Source organism: Crinia signifera, chromosome 5, assembly GCF_055691185.1.
Source record: "Crinia signifera chromosome 5, ASM5569118v1, whole genome shotgun sequence".
Classification (NCBI taxonomy): domain Eukaryota; kingdom Metazoa; phylum Chordata; class Amphibia; order Anura; family Myobatrachidae; genus Crinia; species Crinia signifera.
In genome coordinates, this window is record NC_139221.1 from 246,322,559 (window position 1) to 246,344,357 (window position 21,799).

At 43.9% G+C, this 21,799-nt stretch overlaps 1 protein-coding gene across 2 annotated transcripts in view; it reads left to right on the forward strand.

The window, feature by feature from the left end:
* The window catches only part of TBC1D5 (TBC1 domain family member 5), a 495,609-nt gene that overhangs the window by 380,922 nt on the left and 92,888 nt on the right, over positions 1 to 21,799 (forward strand). For both annotated transcript variants that reach the window (XM_083188782.1, XM_083188783.1), the window contains 2 exons: positions 17,752 to 17,837; positions 18,543 to 18,832. In XM_083188782.1, the coding sequence (XP_083044908.1) occupies positions 17,752 to 17,837; positions 18,543 to 18,832 (376 nt within the window). The remainder of the gene's footprint in view (positions 1 to 17,751; positions 17,838 to 18,542; positions 18,833 to 21,799) is intronic.

Below are 21,799 nucleotides of genomic sequence, written 5' to 3' on the forward strand. Positions count from 1 at the left end.
CTTTTAAAGTACAAAACGCATCGTGCGTACAATTATCGGGGTGTATTAGTGCGGCATGTGCGACGCGATGCTGTGCTATGCGCGTTCCCGGGGGCCGATTTTAGATGTCCAAAAAAGTATGTGCAGCAGGTACTTTTTTGGACATTATCGCATAGCATCGGGCTCAGCATTATACAGGCATACGAGCCGATGCTATACGACGGGTTTTTTTGGGGGGGGGGGAATTAATTACATACAAATTGTTATCAACAACTTTATTGCAGTTTTAAAACATGTGAACTCGAACAAAATAAAGGTCAGAAAAAGCCAGTGAAAAAATGTGCTTAAATCGCACAGCATCGCATCGCAGACATCAAAATAACCATCACATCGGGTCATGCTTAATTCTGCCAGAAAAATTGTAAAGAACCATTGTACAGCCAAAAACGCATAGCACTGAAATCGGTGCGTGTGTGGGCACCATCACTCATGCCTGCTAAGCATATTGCAGTTGTATAATAATACATAGCAATTAACATTATAAAACCAAATGAAATTCTCGGTTGACATTGTAATTTAGACAGAAAATGAAATAATAGATCTATTTATATTTACTGGTTTATTAACCCTTTGAGTTCAAAATATCCTCAAAAAAATACCAGCGTCGCTCACCATTTTTATATAAATTCAAATAAAAAGGGTTGTATGTTTGCTTGGCAACTTTCACAACTATTTTGGCAAATTCACTTGGCACTGAAAGGGTTAATGACGATGAACAATGCCCCCCTGACACATTTACTGCCGTAGATGCAAGTCCTGCAACATATAGCTGTAATGTAGAAAACATCATCCACAAGATCTCGCCATGCTTCTTATTTTCTGCTTCAAACTTTCATAATTTTAGCAGCAATTAGCAAAGATATAAATGAGTTATAATAACTTAGAAATTTGGATGCGTACTTTAACATCAGATAGATGGAGCTGGCAGGGTTCTGCGAAGTGGTTGTACTACATTGACCATTTTCAGCTCCGACAGCAACTGGAAAATAAAAGGCTAAATTAGCATTTTCATTTAGAAATATCACAGGCTTTGGAAGAATTAAGATGGATCTAACATCACAAAGGAGACCAAGGAGAGTATTTCTACAAGCTGTCTTTTTTAGAAATATTTGTTTAAATAAGGCTAATTTAGTTAATCCTTAGCAGTTTTGCGGTAATTGCACTTCTATCAGGCTGTTTGTTCCAGGTTTAAAATACTGCAGAATTTTACAATCCAAAAACAGAAAGGAAAAAAAAAATCTCTTTTCCTGGCACTAGAGAGACAAATATTTTTTCTGACAGTTTCACTTTGCATATACTGTTAACTATCGCCATGTATCTTCATCAGCCACATGCGTTCAGACTATTTGGTTTCAGTTATGTTCCTCTAAATCCCTTTTAGTGGCTGAGGTTTGGCCCACCTGTCTCCTGTAAAACACCTGCAACATATGTTTGCGTAACCCTAATATGCATTTCCTTTTGGGGCCTATGAATTTTCCCCTGAGCTTTTTGCTTATAAACAGCTGAGTAATTTTGTTTCCTAATGATGGTTTCTTTTCCCCTGGCAACGAGGCAATAACATATTCTCCAAGCTAAGAGTGTCATTTTTCTCTCAGCCACATTTGTTTTTTTTTTGTTTAAAATGTTTTTTTTTTTCATCATAACTCTAAATGATTCTTTATAATTAATACAGTAACTAAATGCATATTACTTTTGTTTTAGCTGTATTTTGGCCACTGTTCTACCACAACAAAGTCTGCGCGACGTAAGACAAAAGGAAACATTGGCTTTTTGTTTTAGAGCACTAAATTATATCTGTATTTAACTAAATAAAGGGGGTAATTCAGATCTGCTTGCTAGGCTGCATATATTTACTGGTAAACACCACCGCATCTGCTCGCATGCGAATTTTTCTCATTTTCTTTGAAACATTTTATGTTGGTTTTTCTCTTTTTTTTTGGTTTGATTTTGAAATCACTGCGTGCAGGTGTGTTGTGTCTCTAAACACCGTGCACAGCAGTAACTGTAGTTTCCATCTGGTGATGTCTCTTCCTCTACTTCGTCTTCTACTGCCTTACTTACCTCTGAGCCATAAAATATATGGACATTTTCATAACGTTTTTAACTGGAAAATCAGGATAGATTAGACCAATGGGTTTCAATCCCTGCATTTGTGACAGAAATTGCATGTAGAGCACGTTAAAGAGACACAGCTCCCTAACTTGAGCTATAGGGTCTGCTACAGTACATATCCCAGGTATCTACCAATACAGAACGAGCAAATCTATAAAGTTCCCTATCTTTAAATGGTGGCAGATGGGGAGGGGAGTATATGAGTGGGATGGCAAATCACAGGCCACAATCTTCAGCCATAACTGGTACTAGAAATGGAAGATCCCTGGAAAATATGTCAGTACCTAGAAGGGATGGCAAGGAGTAAAGATATTTTAGCAAGCTGTAGTACTGCTATAACCCGTGTATATGCTAAATCATAGAATACTTTAGGTAAAATACAGATAAAAATATGTAAATAAAAGTTGCTATTTTAAGAGGGATTGGTATCGTTTGGTCTATAATAACTAGGTCGACAAGCATTGAGTCGACATGGGTCTAGGTCGACAGAAGCATTAGGTCAACAGACGCATTATGTCGACATGGACTAGGTCGACAGTAAAAAAGGTAGACATGGTGTTTTTCGCTGTTTTTTTTTACCTGAATGTGGACACAGTCTTCGGGCATGGTGCCTCGCTACGTTTGTCGACCTTTTGACAGTTGACCTATGCTTGTGTCGATCTAATGTCATGTCGACCTAGATCCATGTTGACCTTGACCCATGTCGACCTTAACCCATGTTGACCTTGCTGCATGTCGACCTAGTGGTGTTGACCCAATGCTTGTCGACCTAGTTGTTGTAGACCTAATGACCGTATCCCTTTAAGAGTATGATTTTTTACTCATTACATATTTTACCCTCTGCACACTTTTTAAATGAGTCTACTTTCAATTGCACTCATGCCCCTTTCAGACTGTACTTATTACTGGTTAAAATGCAGTTTTTTGGACCCTACACTGGACCCCTCCCCTGGTACCTGGCCAGCGGGATCTCGCCCCCCCCCCCCCCCTCGAACCTTGCAAGCAGGGTCCCCCATCCCTTGGAACCAGGCAAGCGGGGTTTCCACATCCGCCCCCCTTTCCCCGGAAACGCAGGGTCTCCGTCTCCCACACCCTCCCCAGGTATCTGGCAAGCACGGTCCATTGCTGGGGAGGCAGCGCGGCATGTAATGCTGGGGAGGCAGCGGGTCCCTTGAATGGGCTGTGTGCGGACCCTGCTGCTGGAAGACTCACCCCCCCTGTTGACAATGGGGGTCCCTGCGGCAGATGGGCAGTCAGCGCTACTAGTTCTTATCCGCCGCAGGGACCCTGCCGCTAACTGCCCATCCGCCGCAGGGACCGAACGCTGCGTGCCATGCACAGACCCCCTGCAGTACTGCCTCAATCCATGCTGGCACCATTTACACTGGCCTCTACACGGTCCTAGCCATGTTCCACCCATGTCAGGACCTGGGTAGAGGTCCCGTGTAAATGGACACGGGTTGACCCCATGTACACCGCCGCTGATCAGGGTCTGACCCGCCGCTGACCGGGATTTTTCGGCGGTGTAAAAGGGGTATAAGTCACTTTATGAACATTTCTATTTCCTAAATGATAAAGAGATGATTTGCAAAGTTCTGTCTGCCCCCCCTTTGCTACAGCAGTACAGAAAAAGATTGCCTACTTCTGCTAATTGTGGTGGTATCTCCCTCTTCAAAACTGAGTACATAGGCAAGATCTGCGAAATCCTAGGTTTTGGGGTCTCTGTATACCTTGCTATGGGGATAGTCCTACACTCACTATGTTCTCCTGCTGGAATAAGATATTTGTACTGTTGCTTGGAGCTTCCAGAGCAGACCTGGCCATACCCATCCCTCCCTGTCTGTCCCTCCCTCCCATCAGTGCGTCACTAGAACCTGTTGGTATAGATAACCTAACCCAGAAACATCTTATTTTTGTTTGGTTACTCATCAACAGACTCCAGCAGTCACAGGTACATTATTTATATCTTTGCTTAGTTGTGGTTTATAAATTGAAAATATATTTTAACCATCATTTTTTGTCAGTATAGGTGCTGTATTTTATCGTGTTTGTGTCATGTTTTATGGCCAAGTCTTGACTCAAAGCACTATGCAAAATGTAGTTGACATTTTGTTGGGTGGTCTGGTTACAATTTATTTGTTGATGTTATTTACACTCTTAGGTTAAAGTGTTCCATTGCAGTAAGGTAATAAATATTTGAAGCAACAATTCAATTTTCTCAGCCACTTTTACAGAGTAGCTGCTATAATAGCTCTCAATAACATTGCTCAGCATTCTAAGTCAATAAATAAATGACATCTAAGTGTTGTAGCTGGTTGATGGTCACTGATTACTGCAGAGTGGGTGGCTTTCCCCATTTCTTACTCTTTTCAGTACATGGTTGTGGATCAGCTACTGTATAGGGTATGACTTGGCTCAAGGATATGACTGGGTTCTTGGGGCCAGATGCACTGATATTCAAAAGTAATACAGTGGAGAGTGGTAAATAGCTAGCCAATGAGCGCTTACCTGCCATGTCACATACTGTGTTTAAAAAATGTCAGGAGCTGATTGGTTGGTTTTTTATCACTCTCTATTTTATTATTTTTGAAGCTTAGTGCATCTGGCCCTTGATCCTGCACCAATACCCTCTCCTCGGTATCTATCTTTTTCCTTACCCCTTCCATTCCTGCCCCAGGCTCCAGTGGGATTTCAGAATCTTTGGTCATGTCTAGAGACAGGATTATATGCTTTTGCATATTTTGCCCATTCTCGCCAGTATACCTAAAATCTAGTGATGTGCATAATTTTCCAAAGGGGGGCACTTCACATATTAGGCTCCGCCCCCTTCCCACCCACAAATCACGGCACTGATTTGCCCAGCTGCTGCTGGTCAGGTAGAGGTAGAGTGTGCATACCGGGCCAATATGTGCGCAGTTTGGGGGACCTTGGATGTACACTACGTCTGACACGGCTCTAGGCTGCCAATCCATTTTAATAAAAGTCAGTCAGGGCGGATGCCGTCACAAAGCTCCTGAACCTTTGCCTGCCCCTGGCCTTGGACTTTGTGCCAAGACAGAGACTTCTTTAGCATAGGAGGCGGGCAGAAGGGTTGTGACATCACATAGCGCAGAGGAAACGCCGGGTCACAGTGAGTATACGGTGCAGAGAGGAAGCCTTCCACTGCTCCGCCCTCACACTCTATGCTGACATTTGATCCATCGGTGCTAGAGATGAGGGTCCGTGTAGTTAATGGCTAGGACGCTGCAGACGCCAGCAAGAAAACAATAAGTGCTAACATAACACCCAAATTCAAATACTGCCCAGTTACCTCAGTGGATGTGGAATGGTCCTTTTCCATTTTCCACTAAAAATATTTTGAGTGATCGAAAAAAAAATCTTACTACCGAACATTTGGAACAGTACCTGATTTTTTACGTTTTCAAGAGTAACAAAATGTAAAATAATTGTTAATTATCAATATGTTATTCTACTGCTTACTAAATGTATGCTGATTTTTAAATACTTGTTTTTATTATTTAATGTAGCACATGTTAACACTTTTCATGCATATTTTAAGTATTTTTCATGCATATTTCACGTTTTTTATGTTGCATATAATCCTGTCTCTAGTCATGTCGATGAAATCACTGTGCAGCGCCCATTGTAAAAGTCCCATGAAACTTTATATGCAGATACACGCTGACATTGGCCTGTCACAGAGACAGATCTCCAGTGATGAGGGCACAAGCCATTGCCATCCCTGAGCCATTGGAGCCTCAAAAGTTCTAGTTCAATAGAACAGCCTTAGTTTGCCTACCTCTAAATCATGACAGACTAATAATAATAATAGCTCTGTCCTTTTAGATACATTTATTATCTGTCACATGGATTACTTGTGTTTTTACACTTGTCTGATTTGGACCCGATTTCACCTGATTCCTACAGATCGGGCAGAGAAATTGGCCCAAATCGGATGTGTTTTTTCGCATGTAAAAATGGCACATTCCATTAGGTGCCAAAAACGTATGTAAACCATCCGAGGAAGCTGCCGGGAGAGCTCAAGGGAATTGTGTATGGCCTAGTGTATGGGGGCCTTAACCCTAACTGCCCATGCTTGCTGCCTAACCCACCCCTTAGTACCTAACCATAACCCCTGTACTTACCTCTCGGATCCATCGGGTTTCTGGCCATAGGGATAAACATGTTGGCCTCCTGACTGCTGGGATACCAACTGTCTGAATCTTGTCCGCATCCTGATACCGTAGGTCCGATGGTAAAACACAAGACCACATGGCAATGTGAGTGTCGAGTGAATTTATAAAAACAGGTGTGAAAATTGCCAAGCAAACATTTCTATTCGTCATAATGACCTGTAATCTTTTTCTACACATTTTTTATTTAAATTTACATAAGAAATGTGAGTGATGCTGGCATTTTTAGCAGATATTTTGCACATCTCTCACAGAGATGTTGGCACTCAAAGGGTTAATATTAATTTATTGGCATTTGTGCCATCACTCTTGCGGGTGACCTCGCACAAAAGTTCTCGCTGCCCCATAAGGCTCTGAGCAGTTTTGTATGAATGTGTGGTGATTTCAGCCTGCAAAGGTTATCGCTGGTTAAGAGAATGAATGCATCTGAATCATTATTAGAGCACTCGGACAGCTCAGAAGACTCTCTGACAGTACAGGGATCCCTGATTGCTCAGCTGTGTCTGTGAGTATGACACTGGAAAGCAGAAGATGGATCATATCAGTGTGCAGCTTTACTCTGAGGGACATAAAGAGACCACCTACAAATGTGTCCACATACACCCTGTCACCCTCTGCCTCTCCTGGACTCTCCCTGTCACCCACTGCCGTTTTGCATATTGTGAACTTACGTTGTGGTGGAGAGGGTAAACCAGGGTTGCCGACTCTCCCGGAATGGCTGGGAGTCTCCCGAAAATCGGGACCCCCTCCCGGCCCCCCGGAAGGGTGGGCAAAGCTCCCGGATTCAGGGGGAACCCCCCCTGCGCCCCGGATCGCGGCATTAAAATGCCGCCATCCTCGGGTCTCAGAGGAGGGGGCGAAGCTAAAATGACACAATCGCGTCATTTTAGCCCCGCCCCCTCCACGGAGATCCGTGAATTCTGCAGTTTGACATCATGGGGGTGGGGCTTAGTGACGGCACACTTAAGCCCCACCCCCTGAGCGGCTGCTGGAACTGTCCTCTCCGGGCTTCTCCCGGAGAGGAGAACTATAAAGTCGGCAACCCTGGGGTAAACATTATATTTTTGCACTTGGGCTCACCACCCCCAGGTTCCGGCACAAGTGAGTCATGCTGAGAGTTGTAGTGTCATTTTCTGGCAAATGTGTATCACAATCTGATGCTTCACAGACTGCACTGAACAATTTGAACTGCAACACTTATATATCTGTGTGTGAATATTGGTATGAAACCTCGAAACTTGGCGTGAAAAGACGACACTTGGTAGTATTCGAGTTGCAGGAGACCTGCTGCACCGAGAAGGCATGTTTAGCTTGACTGCAGCAATAAGGCACATCTGTATATGAGTGCTGGCAAGTTACAGGAATATTGTATTCAGCCATCTGACCTGGCTGCAGGGGAGGCAGCCCCCTATACATTTGTGCAACTATCTTCTTTTACAGTAAATCACACCATTTCCCCCAGGTGGATGATTAGGAGATCAACACATTTTCTTTTCTTTAGTGAGTGTCTTCATTTGTAGAAGTGGTAAAACACAAGTATTCATGTCAGAGGGATGGCACAGAATACATGGGACTTTTCTGTCTCTATCTCAAATTTCGAAGAAATAATTCTTCAATTTTGTTCTCACATTTTCCATTATACCTTCAAAATTGCATTTCAAGTGCACTTTTTAATCTCCCCATACTGTAAACAGCTCATTTTAATACAGCAAACCTCACAGGAATGTAAATTGCCCTGCTATAGTAATACTTGCATCTTATTCATATATTCAGGTAGGATCATTATTCCTAATAATGGATGTGAGCACTTAGATGGCAGATCTATGTTTCTCGTCCTGAATTGCTTGTCAATCCTTTGAAAACACATGTGCACCATATGATCTATCCGTTCAATGTTTTCAATAACAAGAAGCTTAATGCTGCCTTTATTTTGTTAGAACTAAAGACTGTAATGTGTATAGAAATACCTCGCTGGCATGTTGTTTCCAGCTTGCAGGGATTTATATTAACAGTTTTGTCTCCATTAAGAGCTGGCCGTTTATTATTAATATAGAAGCTGTGGTTCGGAAAGGAGCCGGGCTGTTGCAGCCAATGTCTCCCTGCATTCAGTCACCAGCTACAGTACAGCTCGTGATACCTCAAGGTAACCTGCCAACTCCTTCAGTGGAAATACAAGGAAATGTAACAAGTCTATGAAGTCGGATAGTGACAGCATGGTATAAGCAGCAGCTCCTGAAAACACTTGCTGTAGTTTAGTTATAAGCATGTATAATATGCAGGAGGTTTTATGTGTGCATGTTAGCCGTAGGCTGTGGTATGCGCTGGTGGGCTGATTGTAGCAGGGGGCCTGATTCCAAGATGGACGCTATTGTATACTGACTATGTACGCAGCAGCTGTGTGATAATATGCTAATGCCGCAGGAGGCGTTCTATGTAAATAGACACCTCCTGCCCATGGCCAACTTAACAATGGGGCAGATAGTGCTGCAGCTCCAGGCCTCCACAATAAAATAGACCCATCACATGACAACATAATGATCATCAGACAGACACCAGCTGGCTACATGTTTGTCCATGAATCATAAGTATTAATATTGCATTTCTATTTTCCAAACAAAATTGTGCAATTTGTTTACTTTTGATATACTTAGGAAGACATTGGGGCTTATAGTGTATGGGTTCTACATAGAATTGGCCTCACCTCCTCCAATTCTCATAATAGACCCTTGAACATGTCTTTGAGATGCACTATGTGGTCATCTGCAAGACCATCAGCCATCTCAGTAACCCTCTTGTTGCTTAGGATAGCCGGTGTTTTCACACTGCAGAGGCCACTTTTTGTACATCTCTGAATTAGGCCCCATGAATCAGTAGTTACATGCTACATACTCACTGGCATGAAACATATTAAACAGAAGCATTTAATATGTGTTTTCAACATAAGTTAAGTGCATGTACAGTAGATAGATGTGCCATATGAATCAACGCATTATTTTAAAAGCTTCTTGTTCCAGTTTAGTGCAGTGCTAGGCCATGCCACCCCTCCTACAGCTCCGCACTCTTTTCATGCAGGTCCCAATGAGATCTGCAAAGTTGGGATGTATGAGTACTGTATACTGCATTTAAATGTATATTTTGGTGTATTAAATACTCCTTTTCAATAAATATAATTTATTTTATCTACTAGAGAAGAATAGCACATACTTGCCGACTTCAAATAGCCTCTCCGGGAGAAGCCCAGAGAGGACAGCCGGATCTCCAGGTCGGGGGGCGGGGCTGATGACTGAAATCCAGGCAACCGCCGCAATTCGCGGGTACGGTGCTAAAATGACGCGAAATTACGCGATTTGCGTCATTTTTATCCCGCCCCTTGCTGCGGACTATTAGTGCGGCACGGAAGGGGAGTGCGGGAGCTGCCTGGCAATTGCGGGAGGATTGCCGACCTTCCCGGGGGGGCGGGAGGGGGATCCGATTTTCAGGAGCCTCCCGGCAATTCCGGGAGGGTAGGCAAGCCTGGAATAGCATGTAGTGTAAGTTACATGTGACACACACTGGGGGATGTTTATTGTGTATTTAGTCAATGTTGAAAAATAGAGAAATTTCCAGAGACGTCTATGTGCCTGCAAATTAGGGGCAGGTGTTTTACATTGGGTTTTTTTGTACGCCTTTTTTTTATTTTTTGAAATAGGCTTTTCCAGTGTGACGTTAACCTTAGGATTTTGATATAATTAAACATTAGTCCTATAAAGGTATGCCAGGATGTGAAATGCAAGACACACATGCCATTATAATATACAGGCTGTCCTCTTATATGACTCATAAACATGGCATATTTACAGCACTGCTGCCTATCTGTATGTTTACAGCTATTTATAAAAACAATAACACTGTACTTTATGATTTAGTATTTCTAATTTAAGATTAAATAAATATGTGGGTATTAATCTTCTGCAAAGAATGAAGATTGTAATTGAGGTGTTTTGGGTTTATACAATTGTGTGGCAGATAAAAGTTGTGCATCACTGATTGTTGTGCATCACTGATGTTTGGTGCTGTAGCATGCTTGGCAAGTTAATACTTAATCAGAAGATCCCGGTATGTGATATGTACAACTATGTGACAATCTCATAATAAATACAGTAGGTTTATGATTGTGTATGTTGCTTTCAATACAAGTCCAAGGGCATATGTATCAAAATCTGGAGAGAAACAAAGTACCAACCAATCAGCTCCTGTCCTGTTTTTCAATCACAGCCTGCAAACTGACAGTTAGGGGCTGATTGGTTGTTACCTTTGCTCTGTCCATTTAATCTATCTGGGGCAGATATTTATTAAGCTTAAGTGAAGTGATAACGGGTACTTGTGTATTATCACGGCGCCCAAGATTTCCATCGTACGACATCGTATTGGTCGCATCGTATTAATTCGATCGCATGCAATCGCCTGCGATGCGATGTTATTTGACCCAATTTTTAATTGTACAGGCACCCTGATGGGTGATTATTATGTTAAATGTCCCATTGTTAACGCCACCCCCACTATCAACGCCAACCCAAAGCGTGGGGAGCGTCGCGAGCCTGCGAGGGGCGGCGGTACTCGTCCTCCGACCATTTCATACCCCCACTATTCACGTTGGCGTGGAGTTGATTTTATATAGTGTGGCGAGCCACCGAGCCCGAAGCGTGGCGAGCGCAGCGAGCCCTGCGAGGGGACACGGATTACTTCACATGTAATCCGTGGATGCTTGCCACGCTTCAGGCTTGGTCGCTCACTACGCTCGCCACACTATCTAAAATCAGCTCCACGCCGACGTGGATAGTGGGGGTATGAAAAGGTCTGAGGACGAGTACCGCCGCCCCTCGCGGGCTCGCTGCGCTCGCCACGCTTCGGGTTGGCATTGGTAGTGGGGGTGGCGTTAACAATGGGGGTGCATTTAACATAGTAATCCCCCATCAGGGTGCTTGTACAATTTAAAATCACATCCCATCGCATTGCATGCCATTTTTTAATGGCATGCGATGCAATATTTTATTGTACAGTGCGGGTCTTTGCACCCAAAAATCGGGTCCCATCGCATACCTTAATTAGTGGTATGCGATGCGATGGGCGCCGTGATAAAACACAAGTACCTGATAAAGTGTCTGTTTTTTATCACCGGCCAATCAGCTCCTAACTGTGAAGTTACAGGCTTGGTTTGAAAAAGTACGGTTAGGAGCTGATTGACTGGTGCTAAAAAACAGACACTTTATCACTTCCATGAGCTTAATAAATCTACCCTTCTGTGAGCTACATATTCCGTGCATGCACAGGCTCTATACTGCTCATGCTCTGGTCTTCTACAGTGGAGTCTCTCACAGTTCCCCAAAGCAGAAGCTTGATTGGCAGGTAATGGATGTGGACCAGAGATGGCCAGTGCTCACAAAAACAGGTGTGTTGCCCTGTTTTCTTGGAGTGCCGCAGTTACGGAGCTGAAAAGTACAATCATAGTACCCACAGACTCAGGTGGCTTAAGGTTTCTCAGAGTGATCCAATGCTGCATCTTAGGACGCAGCAGCAGATCACAGAAGCACAGATCACGTCTGCTTACATGAAACGCCTCCTGCTTGTTAGCATACTTTGACATCTCTGCTGTGTCCAAAAACACTGGTCCATTGTCCACTGTAGTCATCACAAAACTACTTGCACCCCCGCTGTAGTTGGTGTATAATTCTACTACAGCACCACCTCAATGCATCTAAAGTAGCAATATTTGTATGAGACCTGCAATACAATCTTCCCTTTCAATGATAATGTATACCGTTATAAAAAGAAATGTTAGTTATTCAATTTTACACTAATAGAAAAAATTAAATGAGCAGCTAAAACTGAGACTTGCAGAGGACAATCTGTCTGTTTAATATCCTTACTACACGTCTCTTCCATTAATGGACATTGGTAACATTTGCACTGTGTAGCGAGGTTACTGTGGGGCAGATTTATTACGCTCGGTGAAGTGATAAATTGTCTGGTTTTTATCACCGGCCAATCAGCTCCTAACTGTGAAGTTACTGGCATGGTTTGAAAAATGACAGGTAGGAGCTGATTGGCCAGTGATAAAAAAACAGAAACTTTATCACTTCACCGAGCTTAATAAATCTACCCCTGTATGCTGTGTGTGGTTCTTGACAGATTTGTAAATTTTCAAATGTTCTGCTCATTTCTAAAAAGATCTGCTAACAGAAATGCTTTTGAGGTAAGAAAAGACAAAGACTAACGCTGCCATCTAGTGGACATGTATTGTATCAGCACTTGCCGTATTATCAAACACCTCATCTGTAATCAGTCAATAATGTTGTTATTTACTTACGAGCGCTCAGGTTGCCCTAATTATATGTAGATCTGGAAAATGAATGCATGATTGATGTGTTAAAAGGATCAGCTTTATTAAAGTGTAACTTGCTGTGCAATTCATAACTCCAAAAGAAGTAGAATGCTGTCTGAGGAAGATAAATATATCCTATAATAGGCTATTTTTCAACCCTGAATCGGTTATTAAAACCTACCATGTTCTAGGTATCAAGAGAAACCTACTGTACCAATTGGGGTGATTAGTGGATTTACTTGTCAATCTCTAGAATCAGGCACAAGCTTGTGACTTTTACAGGTGGGCTCTGGCATTTGTCATTCACAAGGTTTTATATTCTCTAAATGTATTTGACATGGGAGCGTTATAGAGAAGCCAGTGGAATATAGTTTTGTCTTTATATATTAAACAATCTATTTATCTTTTTGGAACATGGTCCAGACACCTTGTCTTGCTGGACGGACTGCATTGATTCAGTGTTAGCTACAGACCTTCTGGCTCAATGTCTGTTAAGCAGCCCATACACGTCCCAATGCGGGTGTGCGTTGTGGGCTGCAATAGCAGGGATCACATTGCATTGCATTGCATGTGCATGCGTTGTGCATGCAATGCGATGCATTTGATGAAACCTAAGTACAAAAAGTTTGTGCAAGCACATACTTTTTGCACTGTGCGATGAGGTGCGTGGGGGCGCGCACCTCAAAGCACACATCGGAACAGCACGCTTAGCAGCGTGTATGGGCAGCTTTAGCCTGGAAGATACAGTTGCTAAAGCAGAGGCCAATTCAACTTTGCAACAAGAGCCTGTCACAAAGGGCCTTATTCTAGTTCACTCTTTCTGACAAAATCCTTCTTAGATGGACAAAACCATGTGCACTGCAGGTGGGGAAGATGTTACTTGTGCAGAGAGAATTAGATTTGGGTGGGGTTTTACTTCAAAGTGAGATCTATATTGCAGTGTAAAAATAAAGCAGCCAGTATTTACCCTGCACAGAAACAAAATAACTCACCCAAAATTAATTCTCTCTGCACATTTTACATCTGCCCCCCTGCAGTGCACATGGTTTTGTCCATCTAATACCCCTTTCCCACTGCAGCCTTTACACGGTAATTTGCCGGGGGTTTTTTTGGCTTTTTAAACGGGTACAGCTGCAGTGGGAAAGCTCCAGGTTGCTGTACCCGTTTAAAAATACCGTTTTTTTTTAAACAGGTAAAAAGCAGTGTTTTACCCGCTTAAAAGCCGTTTTTTCGGCAGTGGGAAAAAGCCCGGCATGGGCGCCCCCCCCCCCCCACTGCCGTAACCAGCACCAGGCTGAAGGAGCCAGGGCTGGTATTAAAAAAATCAGGAAACCCGACAAATAGATGTTCCCTGATTTTTTTACAACCAGCCCCAGGCTCCAGGTCGGGGGCTGGTTCCCAAAATACGGGGGACAAAATTAATAGGGGTCCCCCGTATTTTAAGAACCAGCCCCAGGCCAAACCAGCCAGCAGGGTAATGCCACAGCCGGGGGACACTTATGATATAAGTTCCCGCAGCGAAAGCATCACCCTACTGACCAGTCAGCCTGGCCAGGGGCCCTGGGGGAGTGGGGACCCCCCCTCCAGGACTTACCTGACCAGGCTGAAGCCTGGTGCTGTCCCCGATGCCCCTGTGCGGTGGGCATCGGGCTGATTAAAGTGTGAAAAAATGGAATAAACTATTGTCTAATACTGGGGAACTATGAGTCCCCGCAAGCTGGGACTTGGAGAACCACAAGTCCCAGCCTGCGGGCATTAAAGGGCCCGCTGGAACTTGTAGTTCCACAGTAAAAGAAATAGTACAATAAACACACTGACACACGTGAAAAATAAAAGTTTAATACATCCACAGCCCACACATACTGATACTTACCTATCTTGAGCCCATAGATAGCCCTGTGTCCTGATCCGGGGGTCCAGGGGTCCGGTGTCCGCGATCCAACGAAATCCATGGTGGAAGCTTTGTAAGGAAACTATACTCACCTGTCCCAGGGCGACGTAGTCCAGGGAAGGGGTCTTTGCAAAAAAACAAACCATCGAACCAAGCGAACAGCTGAGAGCCGCACGGTGTTTGTGTACATCGTGCGGCTCAGCCTCCCGAATGCCGGTATTGGCCGCCTTGCGGCCTAGCGGCTCCTGATTGGCCGCTAGGCGGCTAATAGTGGCATTCGGGAGGCGGAGCCGCACGGTGTACACAAACGCCGTGCGGCTCTCAGCTGTTCGCTTAGTTCGCATGTCGGTTTAATCAGCCCGATGCCCACCGCACAGGAGCATCGGGGACAGCACCAGGCTTCAGCCTGGTCAGGTAAGTCCTGGAGGGGGGGGACCCCTTCATTGAGGGGGTCCCCACTCCCCCAGGGCCCCTGGCCAGGCTGATTGGTCAGTAGGGTGATGCTTTGGCCGTGGGAACTTATATCATAAGTGTCCCCCGGCTGTGGCATTACCCTGCTGGCTGGTTTGGCCTGGGGCTGGTTCTTAAAATACGGGGGACCCCTACTCATTTTGTCCCCCGTATTTTGGTAACCAGCCCCGGACCTGGAGCCTGGGGCTGGTTTAAAAAAATCAGGGAACCCCTTTTTGCCGGGTTTCCTGATTTTTTATTACCAGCTGCGGCTCTTTCAGCCTGGTGCTGGTTACGGCAGTGGGGGGGACCCCACGCCATTTTTTTAAAAATCCCCCCCCCCCATCTTTACACTGCTTAAACGGGTTTTTAAACAGGTAAGTGTGAATGTGACAAAAACAGCTTTTAAACGGTAATTTACCGTTTAAAAGCTGCAGTGGGAAAGAGTCTTTATGGCTCTAACCCGTTTAAAGACCCGTTTAAAAAAAATGGGTCATTACCCGTGTAGGCAGTGGGAAAGCAGCATAAGATGGATTTTGTCAGAAAGAGTGAACTAATTAACCTGTTCATAACAGGTGATGGTAATCATACATTCAGAGGAAAGTCCAGGAACAGAGCATTGTGTCCCTTCTGGAGAGGGTCATGTTGGGAGGTATGGAATAAGGCCCACAGTGACAAATCTTATTCATTAGCCCATTTACTTGTTCATTGCAATAAGAATAACGACGCTGAGATTCGGAGACGGGTAGCAAACTTAACCCAAGTTAGGATGTCGGTATGAAAACAATCAAACCTACTGTAAGTACAGACTAAATAAATGTGCATTATTATGTGCAAAAGTGTAACTGTTTTCTGTCTATTTGATTGTTTTTTTCATTGGCCAGTGGAGCAGGCCTAATAAAATTAGTCTGTGCCTAATGTACTGTATTTACTGTGCCTACTGGAAAGATTAATGGGAGGTATTGATCAAAGCTTTGGGAGAGATACAAATTGTGAGAGATAAAGTACATTATTCCTCAGATTTTTATCTCTTCCTGAGATGTGATGACTACCCGGTAAATGGTACTTCAAGGTCAAGGTTACATACAGGTTCGTTGACAGTTGAGCTGGGTCCTGGGGAAAATGAGATGGGGGAAGGTGGTGTGGTAAATGCCTGGATTGCATCATTTAGCTCCACCACAGACCTAAAAATTGCATGTGTTTCCCTATGTTGGGGCGGGGCCAGATGAGCAGACCATTTGGCCCCGCTCCCTGAAGTGGTGGCAAATGTGGTGTGTGTGTGTGTGTGAATGTTATCCTTTTTTTTTTTGCATAGACTACAAATTCATTGTAGTGTGATCCAACAAGAATGTCTCATAAATCTGATTATGTATTGTATACAGATTCAGACACACATAGGTATACACATAGGTCAGTGCAGTGTCATGAAGCAGTTTTGTTGCATCATATTGTGACTAAATGGGTGTACACACAGTGCGATTGCCTTTATATTTGATCTGGATCGAATCGCACGGCAAAAAAAAGACACATTCATTTTGGACTATATAGTACAGATCTATGCTAGAGTTTTGACTGCAGTCGATTTTTCTATTAAATTTTGAGGCTGCGGAGCCACTATATAGTCAAAATCGAATCGAAAGTTTGTTATAATCACACTGTGTGTACGGGCAATAAATGTGCACTCAAGTATAAAAATATGTTCATTCTAGCTCACCCGCACCAGGCATCTCATGTCACATGGCGTATTGAGGGTACCTTTATGAGGACACTCACATCTATTCTTTTTCCCAGTTACAGAGAGCCATTCTCAAGTGATTTTAAGAATCTCTTACTGTGAATTCTGATGTATTGAATGGTGTTTTAATAAAAACATAAAAAAAAAAAGAATCTCTTACTATATTTGAAGGACTGAACTGCATGTAACACCTCAGCAACTGCTCAGTGGCTGGACTGCATACGATACATCATATGTGGTCTGGTCTGTTTGCATACGATGTATTGTATGCGACCTCCAGCAACTGCTGCCGGATAAATCTTATGGTCAGCACTTGCGTTCTCCAGATCATATCGGATGCGCACGGGACCACGCCATCTGATTGGAATCGGAGGTCAGGCACATACGATTTGGGCACTTTTCACCTGATTTCTCTGCCCAACCCATCGGAATCGGATGAAAAGGGACCCTGATCTATTAAATATTTGCTCTATTTTAACCTTTTTTTTTATTTTATTGTGCCTTAAGGAGATGGTAACGTTATTCCAATAGCAATTTCTTTTCAAATCTGGAAATGGCTGCACACAGTTTTTTACTTGTCAGTTTATTCCTTGTGTGATTTATCATAGACAAAACGATGTTGGTATACTGTATATTCCTTATTTTAACCATTTAAAAATGTATTTATTAGTCTCTGTAATTTTTCAGACTTTTGCAACATTACTCTTCCGTGTATTATTATTTTTGTTTTTGCACACAACGTAACTTTTGGTTTAACTTTAATCTATATACTAAACTGTATGTTCAGTAAAAGCAAAAAAGAACTGAACTGTATGACCCAGCATTATATTACTGTGCAGTTATGGTGAAACATTTCATGTGCACTGTTTATAGTAGCAATTGTTGGGGTATTATAGAATGATTAATGTATTTATTAATGTATTCATTAATTAATTAATGTATATATGTATATATTTTTCTTTATTCACAGAAAAATCCAAGGCCAGTAAGTTATCAATTTCACCAAAATTTAGACTATTACAGAGCACGTGGACTTGACCTCATGAACAGATCACGGTTAGTACTTTATTACTCATGATTAGCTGGATAAGCCTAGGTAGAGAGAGAGAGAAAGAAAAGCCCTGCACACACAGGACGATTGTAGCCAGTATCGCCGAGCGACCATATTGCCCATGGTTTCTGTATGTACTGGGCAATAAATCGCTAGAAGCGCGCTCCCACAGCCAGCCCTTAATGGTTGCTGGTCGCAGGAGCATGCATTATGGCTAGAAATTGCTGGTTGCTGGTGAACAATACACTATGCGATTTCTAGCCAAAATATATTAGAGGTTAAAAAAAATACATTTTATATTTCATTTTACTACATTCAGAAACAGTGGCGGCAGAATTTGAAAAAAACTATTTAAAACATTGGTCGGCCCTCTGAGAGAGCTCTCTCAGCCAATAAGTGGTCACGTCTGCCCAGTGTTTTAAATTTGTTTTTGTTTTTTTCAAATCTGCCGCCACTGCTGAGCCCTGCCGCCGCCAGCCTTTCTTCACAGCGCTGACCTCCACTGCTTTAGTCCCCGGTCCGGTCCCCACTCCCACGCTCTGGCCCTGCCACCAATTGCATTCAAACAAATGTATATGGTTAAAAACCAGTACTGTAAAATATTCTTATCCTATCCCACAGCACAGTTAGGTATTTTTGCCCTATGCAATGTATTTATTCAGACCTACTGTATGTGTAGTAACCATTTGATTTTCACCATTTTATTCTAGTGCGAACACCAAGATTGCACCCATTAATATAAACAAAGTGTCCAGCAGTTTAATAAATTTTGGTCGGAAGCTAATTAGCCCAGCAATTCCTACTGGTGGAGCAATGAGTCCTATGACATCACCATCAAACACTAACACAAGCCATAGTGGTAGAAGCACCAGTGTTGCAGCGGATTTCTCAGCTGAAGCAGTTATTGTGCCCACTCGATCGAGTGCTCCCGCACCTCAGCCGATGCAGCACAGTCAGCGCATGATGAAGTCTGAGAGCATGCCAGTGCAGCTTAGTAAAGGTAGGTTGTGTAAATGAACTGTGGCACCTAAGTTACTCATGCCATAGTGGTTATATACAATACAATGCAAATGTAGGTATGTGTTCTTACTCTACATACTGACTCAATAGCCCAAGAAAGTGCACTGTTTGCTGCACCAGAGCACACAGATAACCAAGGTAATTGATCCATATTGCAGCAGATTAGGCCTCTTGTATATCTGAAATATATATATATGCATATATTGGTATACTGTAATTAGTATGCAATATTTTTAAATGATATGCAGGATAACAAAATCGTTAATGAGATTATCATGCATATCCCCCTTGTAGTCTGAACATGAAGAAATATCTGCCTACAGTATATGGACAGCGGGATGCTGGATGATGTCACTAAACGACAGTGTGTATGGCCTATATCATTAGTCTAGGAGGTTTAATAGTGTTTTGCACACTGCACCCCTATGTACCCCTATACCAGACTAAAATTTAGATGCTGTAAGAGTCTAAATTTAGACCCACCCTTGTTAGCGGTTTGCGTAGCATCTAAATTGAGATGCTAAAGCATCTAAATGAACAGTATGCCGGTGCTGTACTTAGACGTCTGAATTTTGCGTCTACTACTTAGACGCTATAGTGTCTAAGTAGTAGACGCAAAATTCAGATGCCCCCTTTGCGGTGTGTCGGGCTGTCTATTTCTCTTTGGAACTACAAGTACCACAATGACCTGTCAGCGCTAGGCTGCCGTGAAGTCACTACGCTGACAATGTACAGATGCTACGCTGATAACGTAGTTTAAGGCAGTCTGGCAAGCTGCCAAGATTAATCTGTAGAGTGTGCGCGCACTGCCTCCGTGAAACTAAACAAGTACCGGCTCTTCTTCCCCCTGCACCCAGAAGAGGATCATAGTGCAGGGAGGAGGAGGTCACAGGTCCGGGAAGCACAGCACTGTGCTGCCCGGACACAGGTGAGGAGGGGGGGAGGGGGGGCGGCGGTGGCGGCCCGCGGTAGAAGCCCATAGGCTTCTATGGGGCATCGCCAGATTTTCCTGGCGATGCCCCCCGTCACGATAACCCGGCGGGGGATGCTTAGAGCATTCTAAAATGCGGTAAAAACCCAGGATATCCCCCTCTATATCAGTCAAATCACATTTTTGTTCCAATATTTTTTTTTATGAAAACACATATTCATAACATGTTCATAGGCGTGCGCACAGGGGGTGCCAGGGGTGCACAGGCACCTCCTTATGACCGGCACGCCCGCACAATTGCAACACCTCTAATGACCATCAGCGACAGTGCCCCCTACCCCCCGCTGGCTAGCAGTACCTGCGCTGGCCTGGCTGCAGTGGTTGGGCTCCTCCTTCAGCACGGGTTTTTTTTTTAAGGGGGCGTGGCCACGGAGGTCCATGATTAGGCCACGCCCCTGACATGTCCTGTGCTCGGGTGGAGAGTGGAGACGGACTAGTGAAGCTGCAGCCTACCTAGTGAACTGTGGCAGGCTGGCTCCTGGCTGAAGCCTGCAGGTAATGTGTGCAGAGACTGGGGACAAGTGAATAAGGGTGTGTGTGACATATACTGTGAGGGAGTAGTGCGCTGTTTGTGAGAATGCAGTGAGGGGAACAAGGGGCCTGATTCAGGATCGTTCACTAAGTACAGCTGGGGCAGGTCCCATCTTTGCAGGGGATGGCGACGCCAGCCGCCATCCCCCGCCAGCGCCATCTGTATAGCGAGAAGGGGACGTGCGCGCGCGTCCCCTTCCGACGGCGCTTCCCCCGGGTCACCGCCGGCTTGTCGCCGGTCACCCGGGGTCCCTGCCGCCTGCCCGCACCCCCCCAACCCTGTCCGTCTCCCTGAAGCGGAGACAGACAGGGTTCCCGTCACCCCGCCAAGGGAGATTGAGACGCGCGTGAGACGCACGCGCGTCTCAGTCAGATGGTGAGCCAGGCTGCTGGCGGATTGCCAGCGGTGACGTTCTGGCGATTCGCCAGCAAAGAAGAGGCCTGCCCCATCTGTAGCAATCTTTTGCTTTTTGTTTGTGCTGTGTAATGTGAATATGGATCACTACAAACTGTGTAATGGGAACGCCCAGTAGGCGTGATGAACACGCCCCTCCAATGGTGCACCCCCTAAGGAAATGGGCTGCGCACGCCTATGAACATGTTCATAATTGCACTGGATTTACATAAAATATCACAATGTATTTTTTTACAATACACAATTTCTAATGTATCCCCTATCTATATAGCTGTCCTGAGACATATAATAGATCATTACATTTCTATATGGATAAAAAATGAATACTTTAAACATCCAGATAATTATGAATAATTCTTCAGGTGATAGAATTGTAATCAATACTTGAAATGTCCAGATTGCTGTAGATTGAGGCTGTATTTAGATTTTGGATTGAGGCAAATAACAATCAGGATCCAATGATAGTGTCCAGTACTAGCTGATATTGGCATAAAAAGGCTAAAATCGCACGTTTCTCCACCTTTACAGATGCTCAGCAGCTTCCCCCACCGAGCATCTGTACCATTACTACCATTGGACCCTGATTGTTATTTGCGACAATAGCCGATATCAGCACCATACGGCTTTGAGGATTTGGTATGACTGTGGTCATCATTGATGATGTACAGCTAAACAAGTCCCTAAATCTAATTGACTAAACAGATATTTTCTGTTTAATCATATACATAAGTAAGTACAAGACAGTGCATTTCATCCATTGCACACACACACACACACACACACACACATCATTATGTATTTGGTCAACACTTAAATAAGCTACTGTCAGTTGTGTTAATTTCACACCAGTGCCTTTGGTTTATCTAGTGCGCAGGGCCCGATTAAGGGTTCCAGCAACCCTGGGCTAATACAGAAGTCGCCTTCCCCCCATACATTAATTCAAATTTTTCTTACCTACGTGCTCATTGCCAGGGGTTTGTTCCCGTTTGCCAGGGGTTACATGCTCCTTG